Raw genomic sequence first — 16,883 nt, 5'->3', positions numbered from 1 at the left:
GGGCAGTGGAAGCAGATTCAATATTAACTTTCAAAACAGAATTGGATAAATACTTCAAGGGGAAAAATTAGCAGGGTAATGGGACTAATGGATAGCTCTTTCAGAGGCGCAATGGGCCGAATGGCCTCCTTCTGTGCTGTATCATTCTTCTATATAAAGAAAAACCTAAAAACACTTTTTTGTTTAATTGTCTCACTATTTCTCGTTTTCCCTCCGCTTTTGCCTTTCCCACATGGTTTTCACTGCCTCAAAACCAAACTGAGCAGAGAGCCGCCTGATTCATCTTTTCTCCCTCCTCCTTGGAAAAGTGACCGATTTCCACACTCCGCTTCCCTGTGCTGTTACTACCTCGGGTGCTGTGGCATCACCATATATGGCACTCTGCAACCCTCGGTTGAGGTGACAAAGTGATGCAGCTAACAAACACCCTGTATTGAGATTTTGAGATTTAGTTATCAATCCAGACTGTCCAAGCTGATCTTATTTCATGTTTTCCTTAGTTGCGTTGTCTCACCAAAAGTGGAGTTCAGATCATCAGATGCCTGGGGTATTCACATTCAACTGCCTAAAGTCAATCCCAAGCAGTATAGACCATGGTAGCCAGAATTCTTTTTAGAACATTGAAGTTATAATATTTAATATGCCTTTAATAGAACCTTTTCCTTAGCACTTCTCTTCTCTCTGCTGCAGGAAATACCAATGAATTTTGTTGATCCGAAGGAATTTGATATTCCAGGCTTTGGACTGAAGAATCGCTATAAGACAATACTCCCAAGTGAGTAAAACACAAAGTCTGCAGCTTTGAGCGCACGGTCACGTCAGCGGGGGTTGTCCTGGTCAGGTTTTTACTCACTGCCTCAACTGCTGCTTGAACTAATTTCTTCTCAGCAGAACACTGTAGTTTGAGTCACTGCTTTCTGGTATTAAGATCTCCAACCTCAGAAAGAGAATCTTTCCTCATCTTCAGATATGTTGGGTTTTTTTTTATGGTGGTGGGGGGAGCTGGGGGTGGAGAGTGGGGGATTGCCTGGAAATAAACCTCGTCGGAGAAAATTCAGCCATTTGTCCCGAGAGCAAATTTTCACCTATTGGCAACCACAATGTGTTTGGTTTGAAAGTCATGGAAGATTTTGGGGGCAATATTGGGTCGCACCCCGTTTGGGTCGCTAACTTCGCCTGGGTGCTACTTTTAGCGCCCCGAAAAAGTTAACACCCACGCGCCCGAAATTGACTGGTAGCGCCCCAAGAGGGAGGCGGGGCACCACTGGAAGCGCCCCGCCTCCCTCTTGGGGCGTTGCGAGTGCATATCGCAGCGCTACGTGCCGCAGCGCCACGCGCTGTGATACTGCGGGCCTTCCTCCCCTTATTAAAGGGGAGGGACCTAGCGCAGTGTGACCCAGGGCCCAGCTGAGCCACCAGGAATTGGAGTGTTGGCAAAAGAGCCTGGCACTCACGAGGAGTGCCGGGCCCACGGAACGCAGCCGGCACCCCGCGGGGGGGTCACAGGAGGCCGGGGACAGCAACGGGGGCAGGTGCTGGCAGGCGGCCAGCAACAAAAATGGCCGCCCGGCACCTCCCCTTTAATTTGTGCCACCCTGGCCGCAGGTAGGCCCCCCTCCCCGACCCTGTCGAACATAGCGTCCAGCGGTAAGTCGGGGGCGCTAGTGAAGATCGCGGCCTGGGCGCGAGCGGGGCGCTGCGCACGGCGATGCCAGGAGGGTGCAAACTAATTGCCCTAATAGAGGTACAGGCAGCTAACTCTTGATGAGAAGAGAGTTAGACCAGATCAATAGACCATTTAATTGATTGTTTTAAACGTGCCAAAATTGAAATTACACTTCCTCTCCTCATTCAAGGGTGGTGAATATTTAACCTGTAAAATACCAGATATAAAGGCTATGAGAGAGCCAATAGCAGCTTCTATAGCGTGCGACGAACTGCCAATCTGTTAACAACTAGCATTAGTTTCAAAATATTGTCCCCCAACCTCTTCCAGGGCAATCTTGTGCAAGTACCGTACCTGATGTCCCATCTGATCCTGCTTTTTGAGGCAATCTGGCCAATTTATTTTCCTAGTAGGCTGTGTAGGAATAGTAGCAATAGAGTCTGACCATGTTGGGAAATGTTATAAGCAGGAATTATTCAGAAAAACATAGCATGGCTAAGGAGTAAGACAGAGGGCTATGCTGAGTAAGCCATTTGTTTGTAAATTGGAGTGATCTCTTCAGATAATGTAAAGATCTTTAGATGGTTTATATTCTGCCGTTTTATTTTCAGACCCTCACAGCAGAGTGTGCCTTACCATTAACAAACCAGAGGATCCACTTAGTTCATATATTAATGCTAACTACATTAGGGTAAGTGCAACATCTAGAGTCACAGCTTCAAGGGATACCTAGGCCAATCTTAAAAATAAACATCTTAACAATTAAAATACCATTACACAATTACTGTGTAACTATGTGGAATTCCTATTTATTCAGCAGGCTATATGGGTTACTTTCTGTGTAAGAAATGGAGTTATTATCTATTAAGTAGGATAAGGGTTATTTGCTGTGTAATTTATGGAGTATTGAGCAGAGTAAGGATGTCCCGCTGTATAATTTCCAGAACTGCTATTTATGCAACAGGCTAAGAGTTACTCATTGTGTAATTTATAGGGGCCAATAATCTGCTGGCAGGTGCCCTGTATTATCGTGCGCAGAGACCTGAGGCCTGCAATGTGTCGGATGAGCCCAGTGTGCCGCAATGCAGGCGTCTAGCACCAAGGCGACTGGGAGTTGTGTGCAAGGCTCATTGGACCCTCAAAAATTATCATAATTAAGGGGTCACCCCAGTGCTCTTGAGGAATAGGTGCTGAATGGGATCATAATTTAAAAGAATTTAGCCTCTCAGCCAGGTGTCTCCCTTCACCTCTGTTCCCATGCCAGCCTAGCCCCTGTCACCACCTCCACACCCCACAACACCCAGAAAATTGCTTGGTGCAGAATGGGCAGCCAGCAGTCCTTCACTGGCTGCTGATCCTCAAAATACAGCACTGGCATTCCTGGTGCATTATGAGCGATGTGCCCATAGCACGAGTAAATTATGTAAATGAGCTGCTCGCTCATTATTGGGCGAGGTCAGCTCATATATGTCCACACTGCCTAAATCGCCAGCTCTGTGCAGGGGCCGTGTTATCAATCTTAGAGTTCTAGTATACTCAGCATGTACATGTGCAAGAGCTGACAGTGAGACACAAACAAGCTATCAGAGCGAATTGTTCTCTTTTACTTGATGTATACAGTATCTGTACAGGAGCTGGGAGTCATCTTTAACTGTGCAGTGTATAACATGCCTGCGTTTCTGCTTCTTTGGACTCCAAGGTAGTTGAGTGCAGCCCAAACAGCTATATTTTCTCATACCCCTCCTTATAACTGTGGGATTAGCAGGTGTGTTCTACTTTGTATCACTACGGGAGCTGTGTGCAGGATATTTTGTGCTGATTCTGCTCCTCTAGCACTGGTATGGAGCTGATAATGTTGTGTGTTTGCAGGGCTATGGAGGGGAGGAAAAAGTGTACATTGCTACTCAGGGACCAACTGTGAACACCGTGTCGGATTTCTGGACAATGATTTGGCAAGAGCGGTCAACCATTGTTGTCATGATCACAAACCTGGAGGAGAGGAATGAGGTACTGGAACAGCTGTCAGCACCATGGACTCTTTAGGACCTTTTTTTAAATAGCGGGATGGGACTGGCTGAGGCAATCAGCACATATACTTATTCATAATCCTTTTTTAACTTTTACTTTCATTCATCCTACTTTGAAGCTGCTAACTCTTGCTGGGTTATCATTCTACAGATCCTGGTTGCTCGCCAGTGCATCACCCATGAGCTTTATGTATCTGTGAGTTTAGACAGTGAGTGCCGGCAAGGTTTTCAAATGTGGGGAGCATCACAGCAGAGTCTGATCTTGTCCTCACCTGACCCACAGACGCACATTTTCAGCATCCGCCCATCACTGCCCAGGATGGCTAACGCTAAACAAACTGGGGATTGACCCTTCCTAGTCATTATGCCTCAGTGCCATAATGCGAAATGCATTTATCCATGAAGCACTATGTTCTACTGTACTTAGCACCCAAGCCTCAATTTTACCTTGTGGTGAGAGTCAGGCGGGCAGGAGCCAAACAGTCCCGACCTTAGCAGCATGAGGCCCAGGAGACCTAACTCTGCATAGCCGCAGTCAGTCTACTTCTGAAGCCGGCAGGAAGCGGCAGCTAGCCGGCGGGTGGGAGTGCCCTGTTGGACAGCAGGAGGCCGCTGCCGGGGACCGAAGAAATGGTCTTCAGAGCTCAGGTAAGTCACGGGGAGGGGAATCAGGAGGGCCCTTCTATAACTCTCGGCCCCACAAAGAAAGTCAAAAAAAGTAAAATCACTTTCCTTCTTGGGCCTCCTCTGAACATAAGAATTAGGAGCAGGAGTAGACCATACGGCCCCTCGAGCCTGCGCCACCATTCAATAAGATCATGGCTGATCTTTGACCTCATATTCCTTGATTTCCCTAGAGTCCAAAAATCTATCTCAGGCTTGAATATACTCAACGACTCAGCATCCCTGACTTCTCTTCTCGTTAGATTGGCCTGGCAAAAAAGCCATAACGGGTGGACCGCCGTGGACTGGCCCTGTGTGTCCTTTTCACCTGCTCAAAGCAGGTTAAAACCGGGACCTTGATGGTTGAGTCCCACAGGCATTTTTAATCGCCTACCAACCCGGTTTCTGGCAGGTGGGCTGGGGTTTAAATCGCCCCTCTAGTCTCTGTAAAAATCGATTACCATTTAAATGTTTTTCATTAATAGTACATACCTTCCTGTGAGGAATGCAGTCTATTACTTTCTCACTTTATTTCTTTATTGGTTTCCCTCCCCTAAACTACACACACCCGAGGATGGGTAAAGGGCTGGTTTCAAGCCACTGCCACTGGCACTCAGGATGACATCAGAAGCTAAATTGTGCAAAAATGGATACAGTACATCGACTTATTTAGTGCCATTAACGACTGTAATAAGATCCTCACTGATACTTGCGCCCAGGGACTCTACAGATTATGGCTTTTCAGTAGATGAGAAACCTTGGCCTGTAACTTCCTAGTAGACTGTCCTACCATTTGTGGGAAAATTGAGTGATGAAGAAGCATTTTAATAAAACCAGTAAAACAAGGGACATGTAAAAGGGAAGGGTAAATGGTCTGCAACGCACTTGAAATAAAACCAGCAGATTGTTATGAGGACAACAACTTATATTTATATGGCGCCTTTAACGTAACGTAGTAAAACATCCCAAGGTGCTTCACAGGAGTATCATAAAATAAAAAATTGACACCAAGCCACATAAGGGACCAGAAATTCCAGAACGGGGCTTGCAGCGCGTGCAAGCCCCGTATTTGCACTTACCCCGCGCTCCTGCCGATCAGCTCCAGGGACGCCTGCACTTCCAGAAACTGAAACAAGAATCCCGGGCAGCGTATGACGTCACGCCGCCCAGGAGTGCAGCCAGCGCGGACCCAGGAGCGTGCAGTGTAAGTGAGACACGCCCCTTGAGGTCTCAGTTTCACTGGACACGCCCCCAATGTTTCTGTCAAGCTGCTTTGCTTTTTTACATGCAAAGCAGCAGTTTAAATAGGTTTTTGGAAGTTTTTTCAAGATTTTGGTAACTTTTATAAAATTTTTTAAATGTTTACATTATTTTGAGTAATCTGAAGTGGTTTTAAAGAGAATTAAAGCAATTTAAAGACTTTTAGAAGCCCTAAAATAATTTTTTTAATTCCATTTATTTATTTAGCAATGTCGTCGTCATACGTGTCTTCACACTGTTCCCTTTGGGGAACTGTATGAAGTGGTGGAAGGATTTATGGCCGTGATTAACGCTCATTCCGTGACCGTAACCATCTTTGAACCAGCCATTAGGGCGGTTAGTCCTATGGCGGGAGGGTTTTACGGGCTCCCACAAGCTATACAAGGAGGGGGGGCCACCTACACCCACGGACGCAAATATCCCACTGGATGTCAACCCAGAATTTAGAGCCGGAGCTCCGACTCCACTTGCCGGGACTGTCTGGAGCGGGGTTCGAAACCCTACCCTGATCTGGCCCAGCGGCGGGGATCCTACCGCTATGACAAACGCCCAATCCCATTAGCAACGTGAAATGGCAGCATAGGGCTCCAGTCACGGGGAGGGAAAAGGCGCAGGAAACGTATGGGTGTCACCTTTTGTGCGGAGTGGGCCTTTTGCGTAGCAGTAAGCATCCCCTCCGCTGGGCCAGAAGGAGTAGGGTTTTGAACCCCACTCCAGACAGTCCCGGCAAGTGGAGTCGGAGCTCCAACTTTAAATTCTGGGTGGACATCCAGCGGGATACTTGCGTCCGTGGGTGTTGGTGGCCCCCCCCCCCCCTCAGATGGGTTGTGGGAGCCCGTAAAACCCTCCCGCCATAGGACTAACCACCCTAATGGCTGGTTCAAAGATGGTTACGGTCACGGAATGAGCGTTAATCACGGCCATAAATCCTTCCACCACTTCATACAGTTCCCCAAAGGGAACAGTGTGAGGATACGTCCGATGATGACTGATGTAAGAAAAAGGAGACTTACCATCAAGTAACTTTAAAGTAAGCTTTAAGTAACTTATAAACACACTATATACACGAGAGGTCTTTACCATGCCTCTGGTAGAAGCCTCTTACAATACTGAACAGACCAGTATTTATACCAGTCCAACAGGAAGTGACATATGACAGGAAGTGAGGTATGTACACAGTTCATAGTTCACAGGAAGTGATGACATAACTTCCCGGAAGTTATCATTTTTATCACATTCTTCCCTCCTGCAGGATTAGGAGGCTGTGGTCTACCTTTTGGTCCGCAGCCGCCGAACAAGGAAGAGTCGCACCAGTTTGGATTCCCGTCGTAGAGGGTCGCTGGTCCGCTTACATGCGGTTGGCCATTGGTCAGAGTCTGTGTGGCCTGGATTGCCCTGTGAAGGGTCGGGGAGATCATGGCTTCGAGTACGAGCCCCAATAGGTTCAAAGTCGGACTGCCTCTGTTCAGAGGGAGGTGCAGAGCTGGTCTGTGGCGGATCAGTACTTTCATGCGCGGTACTGGGAGGGTCGCAACCTTGAGCACGGGGTTCTACCGGCACCAAGCTAGTTGGTGTCCGATCAGGATCCTGGAGAGGGGTACCCAATAGGTCCCAAGAGTTTCCTGGTGAAATGCCATCACCCGATGTCCCACTAGGTCCTGGTGGGCAGGGAGCCAGATCCCGTAATGATACGGTAGATTCTCGGCCGTCGGAATATCGTATGTTTGCATAGGTGGGGTTGGCATCGGTTAGTTCGACCTCGTCTACAAGAGGGTCATTTTTAGACGTCCGAACGTATCTTCGGAGTAATACAGGTCCAGGAGTAGTTAGCCATGACGGGAGTGATGTCCTATGAGATGAGCGACGCTGGAATCCAAAGAACCGCTCATGAGGTGTAGTATTTGTGGCTGTAGAAAGCAGGGACCGTATAGAGTGCAATGCATCCGGAAGCACTGTTTCCCATTGCTGGTCTGGTAGGCCCCGAGATCTTAAAGCGAGACGTACGGAATTCCAGATGATACCGTTATACCTCTCTACCTGCCCATTTCCGATGGGATGGTATGGTGTTGTTTTGCTTGTAGCAATTCCCCGTTCTGAGAGGTAGTCCTTGAGTTCCCTTGACATAAAGGATGGACCCCGATCTGAGTGAATATAAGCCGGCATGCCACAGAGAGAAAATACCTGCTCAAGGCAGCAGATTACGGTGGACGCCAGCATATTGGAGCAGGGGAAGGCAAACGGAAAACGTGAATATTCGTCGATCATGGTGAGCAAATATGTGTTCCGAGTTGAAGAGGGCACTGGGCCCTTAAAATCGATGCTAAGTCGTTGCATCGGTTGGGTTGCATGTATGAGTATACCATCTGAGGGGCGGAAGAACTGAGGTTTTAATTCCGCACAAAGCCGGCATTCTGAGCATATTTTCTTTACATCTCCAGTGGAAAAAGGGAGATTCCGTGATCGTACGAAATGTAGCATGCGCGTAACGCCAGGATGACACAAACCATTGTGGACATCCATGAGAGTGGAGGATGACATAGTGGAGCAGAATGCCCGTGTGAGGGTGTCCGGGGCCACATTCTCCTTGCCAGGCCGATAGAGAATGGTATAACCAAAAGAGGCCAGTTCCATCCTCCAAAGTTGTATTTTATTATTCTTAATTTTGGTTCGTTTTCGATTATCGAGCATGAAGGCGACTGATCGTTGGTCCGTGATCAATGTAAAGTGCTGGCGAGCTAGAAAATGGTTCCACTTCCGTACTGCCTCTATGATGGCTGTGGCTTCTTTCTCAACCGGAGGATAATGTAGCTCGGCACCTTGTAAGGTCCTGGACATAAATGCTACAGGACGACCTTCCTGATTCAGAGTAGCCGAGATCGCCACCTCCGAGGCATCACATTCAACCACGAAAGGGAGATTCTCATCAATGGAGTGAAGAGCCGCTTTCTCCAACTGTTTTTTGAGAAGGTTAAAGGCTGCAACAGCCGCTGTTCCCAGTGGAAATGATCTAGCATGCAGCAAGGGTTGGATTTTGTCCGAAAAATGAGGAATCCATTTAGCGTAGTATGCAAACAGACCGAGAGCCCGACGTAAAGAAGCCGGATTCTTAGGTGACGGGAGCTCTTGGAGCGGGCGAAGTCTTTCTGGGTCTGGCTTAATGATACCATTGCCTACGCAGTAGCCAAGGATGTTGATGGTCGGTTGCGACTCAACAGATTTGGATTCATTCAGGGTCAAATTACGGCGATGGAGGGCATCCCGAAATTTTTGGAGGTTGGAGTCGTGTTCCTGTTGATCGTGACCTGCAATGGTAATGTTATCAAGATAGGGAAAAGTGTCCCTTAGGTTTTCCTGCTTAACCAGGCCATCCATTGCCCGTTGAAAGACAGCCACTCCATTAGTAACCCCGAATGGGAGGCGACGAAATTGGTACAGCCGTCCATTAGCCTCAAAGGCTGTGTACTGCTTATCTGAGACCTTCAAGGGTAACTGATGATAGGCACTTTTTAAATCGTAAGTTGAGAACACTTTGTATTCGGCCAGTTTATTAACCATATCATCAATGCGTGGCAATGGGTAGGCGTCCAAGTCGGTATATTGATTGATGGTTTGCGAATAATCGATGCATAGTCGCTGTTTGTGAGGTTTTAGAGGGTTCATTGACAATGACGACTTGAGCCCGCCAGGGCGACGAACATGGTTCAATGATATCCTCTGCTAGAAGTCGAGAGATTTCAGCCGCAATAAAAGATTGGTCTTCCTGATTAAAGCGCCGCGATTTTGTTATTATCGGTTGGCATTGAGGCGGAATACTGGCAAATAATGAGGGTTCATCAAGTGAAGCTGCTGATAATGCACAAAATGGTAATTTAGACGGTATATTAGAAATAGTAAGTCCGGGTTTGGATCCACCAAACTCAATGGTGAGTTTCTTATGCTGTTTTTGGAAGTCCAGTCCTAAGAGGAGATCACTACATAAGTCCTTGAGCACCGAAAGTCGGGTGGAGGGATACATACGATCATGAAGTGTCATATCGACAACACAAAAGCCGGAGATTCTGGTATTAAGTGATGACTGGGCCATCGCAATTGCCTGGTCCGATGGGAAGACATGTAGTTTCAATTTTGCAACAATCTGTTCCTTAATGAAACTATCAGTACTTCCTGAGTCAATTAAGGCATCTAAGGTATGCCCTTTAATTGAAATTTTTGTGGCTGCATGAGACAGGTTCTGTGGGCAAGCAGCTGTAATTGGTGTCGTTGCACAGAGAGTGGCTAAAACTCTCGGTGTGCTTCTTCGGGAGAGAGCTCGAGAGGAAGCTTGATAGGTCCTAGCTGGAGCATCTTGATAGGCCCTAATTGGGGCAGTTCGGTAGGCCTTAGCTGGATTGGCCCTCGTAGAGGCCCTTGATAGGCAAACTTTAGCAAAGTGTCCTTTTTTCCCGCAATAACTGCAGATTGCATTGCGAGCAGGGCAGGTTTTCCTAGGGTGAAAAGCATCTCCACAAAAGAAGCATTCCTTCCTAGATTGCCAAGAGGCTGCTAAAGTGGGGTCGTCCTCCTCTTCTTCATCAGAATTATCAGAATTAGATTCCCCCATGATAGGGTTCACCTGAGACCGCTTGAATTGTCTGGTTGCAGCTACAGCAGCAGATCGAGATCTGGGCAGCTGATAGAGGTCTGCATTTCTCTTTGCCAAATCCAGTGAACAAGCTAGGTCAAAAGCTCTTTGTAGCTCAAGTGTTTTACTTTCTAGTAGACGCTGGCGTATAAATGGAGAGGCAATCCCGCAGATGAAAGCATCACGAATCATTTCTTGGCGGTACAGCTCAGCTGAGGCTGCCTGAAAGTTACAATCTACGCTGAGCCTGCGAAGTTCTTGCAGGAATTCGTCAATTGATTCCCCTGGCCCTTGTCGGGCTGTGGCCAGTAGATGTCTAGCATAGACCTCATTTGGGGTCTTCGCATACAGTTTCTTAAGTGCCCGAATCACCTCTTCGTAATTATCCCATTCATCAACATATTCGAACACTTTTGGGGTCACATAATTGACAAGTATCTTCAATTTAGCAGGAGCATCCGCTTTACATTCATCCAGAAAATTCTCAAAAGTACGATACCAATGCTTCCATACCCTGCCAGCTGCTGGTGTATTCGGGTCCAAGTCCAGACGAATAGGTCTAAGGATTTTCTCCATGATGGGTGGTTCCCTGGATCCTTAACTTCCGAGTTTGTCTGAAGGTCTAGTATTTGTCAGTGTAAATATTAAGTTACTTAAATTGATGTAAGAAAAAGGAGACTTACCATCAAGTAACTTTAAAGTAAGCTTTAAGTAACTTATAAACACACTATATACACAAGAGAGGTCTTTACCATGCCTCTGGTAGAAGCCTCTTACAATACTGAACAGACCAGTATTTATACCAGTCCAACAGGAAGTGACATATGACAGGAAGTGAGGTATGTACACAGTTCATAGTTCACAGGAAGTGATGACATAACTTCCCGGAAGTTATCATTTTGATCACAATGACCTCTTGCGCAATGCACCTCCTTGGACCCTCAGTCGCAGATGCGAGGGGGCAAGTCGTGCAAGTGTTAAATTTTTTATTTTATTGACATGTAAAATGTTGGCCCAATAATTCCCTTCCAAATGCGCTAGTACGGTCGGGGTACTTACGCATCTGGCCGGATGAAATGCCGGTTTTCAGCATGCACAGTGCATGTGGGGAAAACCGGCATTTCCTGTCCTCTGAACGAAGGGGTTCAGAGGCAGAACGCGTGCGACTGCACATGCAGCGCGTGCGCAGTATAATTCGCCGCTTTCATTAATGCTTTCAGTGAGGTCCAGTCATTACAACTTACACATGAAAAAAGCATGGGTACAGTTGCTACAGAGGCTGCGGAGGAAGATATTTCTTATCGTGGAGCTTCTGAAAGTATGTATGTCTGTATATATTCCTTTGCGTGTTATGTATATATTCCTTTACTTATGTGTATGAATGTATTATTTAATTATGACTTTCAGAGAAAGTAACTTATTGGAAAATCATAATTAAAAACATACATTCATAGTAAAGGAATATAAAACATACATACATATACGTAAAGGAATATATGTGGACATACATACATAACTCATTCTCCCATTCCATTCACACAGCCACAATTGCTCCTTCTACCTACCGTTCTGAAAACCCTTTAAAAAAAAAAAAAATTTTAACTTTAAAACTTACTTAAAATTTCTTAAAATAACTTCCCTCCCTTTCCCAAACAAAAATATTGCATTTCAAAAGCTCCACGATAAAATATATCTTCCTCCGCAGCCAATGAACCACTTTACACTTGCTTTTTTTCAGTGTAACTTCTAAGGACTTAACCTCACGGATTTCATGAATGAAATCCACGAAGTTCACTGCGCAAGCGCTGCCTGTGCAGTCGCACGCGCTCGAGGTCTGGAAATGCCGGCGTTCCCCGCATGCGCTGTTCATGCTGAACGCCGGCATTTCCAACGGCCAGAAGCGTGAGTAAGCCGACCGTACTCACGCTTCTGGCCTGGAATTTCTGGCCCAAGAAATTGGGGCAGATGACCAAAAGCTTGGACAAAGAGGTAGGTTTTAATGAGCGTCTTAAAAGAGGGAAGAGAGGTAGGGAGGCGGAGAGGTTTAGGGAGGGAGTTCCAGAGCTTGGGGCCTAGGCAGCTGAAGGCACGGCCACCGATGGTTGAGCGATTATAATCAGGGATGCTCAAGAGGGCAGAATTTGAGGAGTACTGATATCTCGGGGGGTTGTGGGGCTGAAGGAGATTAGGGAGGGGCAAGGCCATGGAGGGATTTGAAAACAAGGATGAGAATTTTGCTTAACCGGGAGCCAATGTAGGTCAGCGAGCACAGGGGTGACAGGTGAACGGGACTTGGTGCGAGTTAAGACACGGGCAGCGAGTTTTGGATGATCTCAGGTTTATGGAGGGTAGAATGTGGGAGGTCAGCCAGGAGTGCGTTGGAATAGTCAAGTCTAGAGGTAACAAAGGCATGGATGAGGGTTTCAGCAGCAGTTGAGCTGAGACAGGGGTGGAAACAGGCAATGTTACGGAGGTGGAAATAGGTGGTCTTAGTTATGCCACGGATATGTGGTCGGAAGCTCGTTTCAGGGTCAAATATGACACCAAGGTTGCGAATAGTCTGGTTCAGCCTCAGACAGATGCTAGGATGGAGTCGGTGGCTAGAGAACGGAGTTTGTGGTGGGGACCGAAGACAATGGCTTCGGTCTTACCAATATTTAATTGGAGAAAATTTCTGCTCATCCAGTGCTGGATGTCGGACAAGCAGTGAGTCAATTTAGAGACCGTTGAGGGGTTGAGAGAAGTGGTAGTGAGGTAGAGCTGGGTGTCGTCAGCATACATGTGGAAACTGACGCCGTGTTTTTGGATGATGTCGCCAAGGGGCAGCATATAGATGAGAAATAGGAGGGGGCCAAGGATAGATCCTTGGGAGACCCCAGAGGTAACGATGCGGGAGTGGGAAGAGCAGCCAAAGCGGGTGATTTTCTGGCTACAATTAGATAGATAAGAATGGAACCAGGCGAGTGCAGTCCCACCCAGCTGGGCAATGGTGGAGAGGTGTTGGAGGAGGATGGCGTGGTCAACCGTGTCAAATGTCAATGGCTGCAGACAGGTTGAGAAGGACGAGGAGGGATAGTTTACCTTTGTCACAGTCACAAAAGGTGTCAGTTGGGACATAAAAAATTATCTCAGAAGGCAATAAACAACAATGAAACAGAACTTGAAAATTGCTAAGGCAGCGAGAAACCATGATGGAAATTGAAAAATAATTCAGAAAACTTGTGAATGCAGGCCTGTCACGCTGTGGTCTTTATTTCAGGGAAACCAAATGCAGATTAGGAAACTGCTTTGCTGAATACATGCATTCTGTCTGCAAGCATGACTCTCAGCTTTCTATGACTCACCACTTTAATTCCACCTTCCATTCCCACTCTAACCTCTCCATCTTCAGCCTCCTACACGGTTACAGCCAGGCTCAGGAACAGGAACAGTATTTCATTTTCTCCTGGGCACTCTGCAACCCTCTGGTCTCAATACTGATTTTAGTAACTTCAGACCTTAGCTATGTTCTTCATTTTCCTGCATTTTAGATTTAATTACAGACCTGAGCATTATCCAGTGCATGTATGTCGATATTAATTGAGGCTAGGATCAGGCTTATCTGTGATACTTCCTCGATGATTCAATAGCCTGCCAACACTACCTGTCTAGGCTCAGATGTGAAGAAAGCCATTTAGCTTTTTCCACAATTTTCTCCACTCCTTCTCTGAAAGCGCTGCCTACTGCAGGGATAGGTACCATATTTGCCGGCTATCTTCCTGTACCTCACCCAAGTAGCTATTCTTCAAGTTTGAGCCGAGACAGTGAATGTTATTGGAATATTCAACGGGGGCATGATCATAGCTGAGTCCAAACCTGTCCTCACCTAATGCCTACTTAAATGCACTTTCCAGCAGGAGTCACTGGATAACAATTAGCAGGAGTAGAAACCCTGGTTGCTTTTTCACACCACTAGCCAAGGGCACTGAGCCCTGCTCCCCCACTCTCCTCCAGAGAATAGCTAAGTCAGCACAGACCAGCAATTGCACCTGGGTCATCAGGGGAAGCTGCTTCTGTGTCAAATATTAATATGTGAACAAACCCTCCTTAATAACCCACCCGAGCCCAATTTTACTGGTGATTTATTGATTGAAAACTAGTAAGATCCTCTGAACTGCAATCTAACACTCCCACTCACTCAATGTGGATTAGAAATAGCTTATTCTGGGAAAAACATATACATGACAAATATGTTCAAATTTCATATCGCAGTTCTCAACTCTCAAGTCTCCTGACTCAACAGCTCTTCTTAGAACTCATTCCTCTGTTTCCTTGTTTCAGAAATGTATGGTGTATTGGCCTGAGGATCAAGCCAATTACCAAGGAATCGAAGTCATTGTAAACAATGTTCTACATGCAGATGACTACAGTTTGAGAAACATCATCCTGAAGGTGAGATATGTGCTATATTTTGGACCTTAATCTCTGACTTCATTATTGAATCAACAGTTTTGGTGAAAAACAATTTTTATTAATCCTAACAAGAATATTATCTTCTATCTCTTTGACTCCTAAAAAATAATCGTTTTCCATCCATCCCTATATTTTCATTGTTTGATCTCTACCATTGCACCATGCAACAAAGATGATTATGGGTAGTAAGGATTTAAGTAATAGAGAAAGGTTAACAAAGTTGGGCTTATTTTCTTTGGAAAAAAAGAAATTGCAAGGTGGAATGAATCAGCAAAATTAATTCAACAGCATGCTCACTATGAAGAGTTTGAATACCAGGAGACATAGCTAAAAAAAGGAAACAAAAGTAAGAAGGAATTCAGGCGGAAACTTTTCAAAGCGTAATTGGGTAGTGGAAGAAGTTACTAGGGAAATTCATTTAAGCAATCACTATAAATGGTTTTGAGGTAATTAGATGCATTTCATAGAATCATAGAATAATACAACACAGAAGGAGCCCATTCGGCCCATCGAGTCTGCGTTTGCTCTTTTGAAGAGAAATCCAGTTAGCCCCACTCCCCTGCTCTTTTCCCATATCCCTGCATTTTTTTCTCCTTCAAGTATTTATCCAGCTCCCTTTTGAAGGCTACTATTGAGTCTGTATCCACCGCCCTGTCAGGCAGTGCATTCCAAAACCTAACCACTTGTTGCGTAAAAAAGCTTTGCCTCATGTCACCTCTGGTTCTTTTGCCAATTGGCCGTCCATTATACGCAGCGCCTGATATTCAGTTCCACTGCAGTCAATAGAACTGAATATCAGGGTATAACGGGCTGCCGACCCGATACCGCCCATTTTGCATCACTGCCCAAGATGAATTTCTACCCCTTTCTCTTTTTTTACTCTATCTAAACCCTTCATGATTTTAAACACCTCTGTCAAATCTCCTCTTAGCCTTCTCTGCTCTAAGGAGAACAACCCCAGCTTCTCCAGTCTATCCACGTAACTGTAACCCCTCATCCCTTGAACCATTCTAGTAAATCTCTTCTGTACCCTCTCCAAAGCCTTCACGTCCTTCCTAAAGTGTGGTGCCCAGAATTGGACACAATACTCCAGCTGGGGCCCAACTAGTGTTTTATACAGGTTTAGCATAACTTCCTGGCTTTTGTACTCAATGCCTCGGTTTATAAAGCTCAGGATCCCATATGTTTTATTTATGCTTTGTTCACCTGTCCTGCCACCTTCAAAGATTTGTGCACCAACACCCTCAGGTCTCTTTCTTCTTGTACCCCCTTTAAAATTGTACCATTTAGCTTGTATTGTCTCTCCTAATTTTTCCTACCAAAATGTATCACCTTGTAGGAATGGTCAAATTCCTATCTAGAGATTGAGTTCGACGCAGACAATCAATCAAAAAGGTTTTTAATGTCAAACTAACGAGTTTAAACAGATTGATGCAAGAGAACTATGAATACAGGTCTTAACAGGTCGGAGACTCCACGAGGACTGCCTGGGCGGTCCCGTGGATGGCGTCATGATGTCATCACGTTTTTCCCGCGTTTGGGTGATCACGTGATTAGCGGCATGACGTCATCACGTTTGCCCGCGCTCTTAAAGGGGCCGCGCACTGTACATGCAAACAGTATATACAATGGTACAGATTTAGTCTGTAGCTAACACATCGTTAAAGGGAATTATGTACAGTTGTTCAGAGTCCCTCAGTGGCTCTGCCACATGTGCCCCCCCAGAATTGTCTTTAACGGAAAAAGTCAAATGGTGAGGGGGTCTGACAAGCCTGTCAGAATGACCCCTGTATTCCCGAAGCGGAAGCTGTTGGACGGCGGGCGGACTGGCGGGTGGTTGCACTTGTTCTGGCGTGACGACGGTGGGCGGCCGACCTCGTCTCGGTGGCTGTGCGGTCTCGACGGGACGGTCAAGGTCCAGGTGTGCCGGCTTCAAACGGTCGACCAAAATGTGGTCCGGTTTACCACCGACATCCACCTTGAAGGTTTTGTCTCCTGCCTCTAACACGCGGAAAGGACCAGTGTATGGGGGCTTGAGCGGATCCCGGTGAGCATCGTGGTGGATGAACACGTAGTCGGCTTGTTTCAGCTCCGCTGGAACGTGAGAGCCCTGAAACCCATGATGCGATGTGGGAACCGGCGCGAAACATCTGTCTGCTTCCTGGTGACTGATAAGCTGGCGTGAGGCGGACCA

General features: G+C 46.4%; 1 protein-coding gene across 1 annotated transcript in view; it reads left to right on the top strand.

Annotated features, from left to right (window-relative positions):
• The window catches only part of ptpn5 (protein tyrosine phosphatase non-receptor type 5), a 113,811-nt gene that overhangs the window by 68,832 nt on the left and 28,096 nt on the right, over positions 1 to 16,883 (top strand). Inside the window, exons 7-10 of the mRNA XM_086007663.1 lie at positions 691 to 775; positions 2,278 to 2,357; positions 3,536 to 3,673; positions 14,558 to 14,668. Coding sequence (XP_085863789.1) covers positions 691 to 775; positions 2,278 to 2,357; positions 3,536 to 3,673; positions 14,558 to 14,668 — 414 coding nt within the window. The remainder of the gene's footprint in view (positions 1 to 690; positions 776 to 2,277; positions 2,358 to 3,535; positions 3,674 to 14,557; positions 14,669 to 16,883) is intronic.

Source organism: Somniosus microcephalus, chromosome 15 (assembly GCF_052327205.1).
Source record: "Somniosus microcephalus isolate GS21.2 chromosome 15, FLI_Smic_1.0, whole genome shotgun sequence".
Classification (NCBI taxonomy): Eukaryota; Metazoa; Chordata; class Chondrichthyes; order Squaliformes; family Somniosidae; genus Somniosus; species Somniosus microcephalus.
The sequence above is the reverse complement of the archived record's forward strand: the minus strand, read 5'-3'. Positions and strand labels throughout refer to the sequence as shown.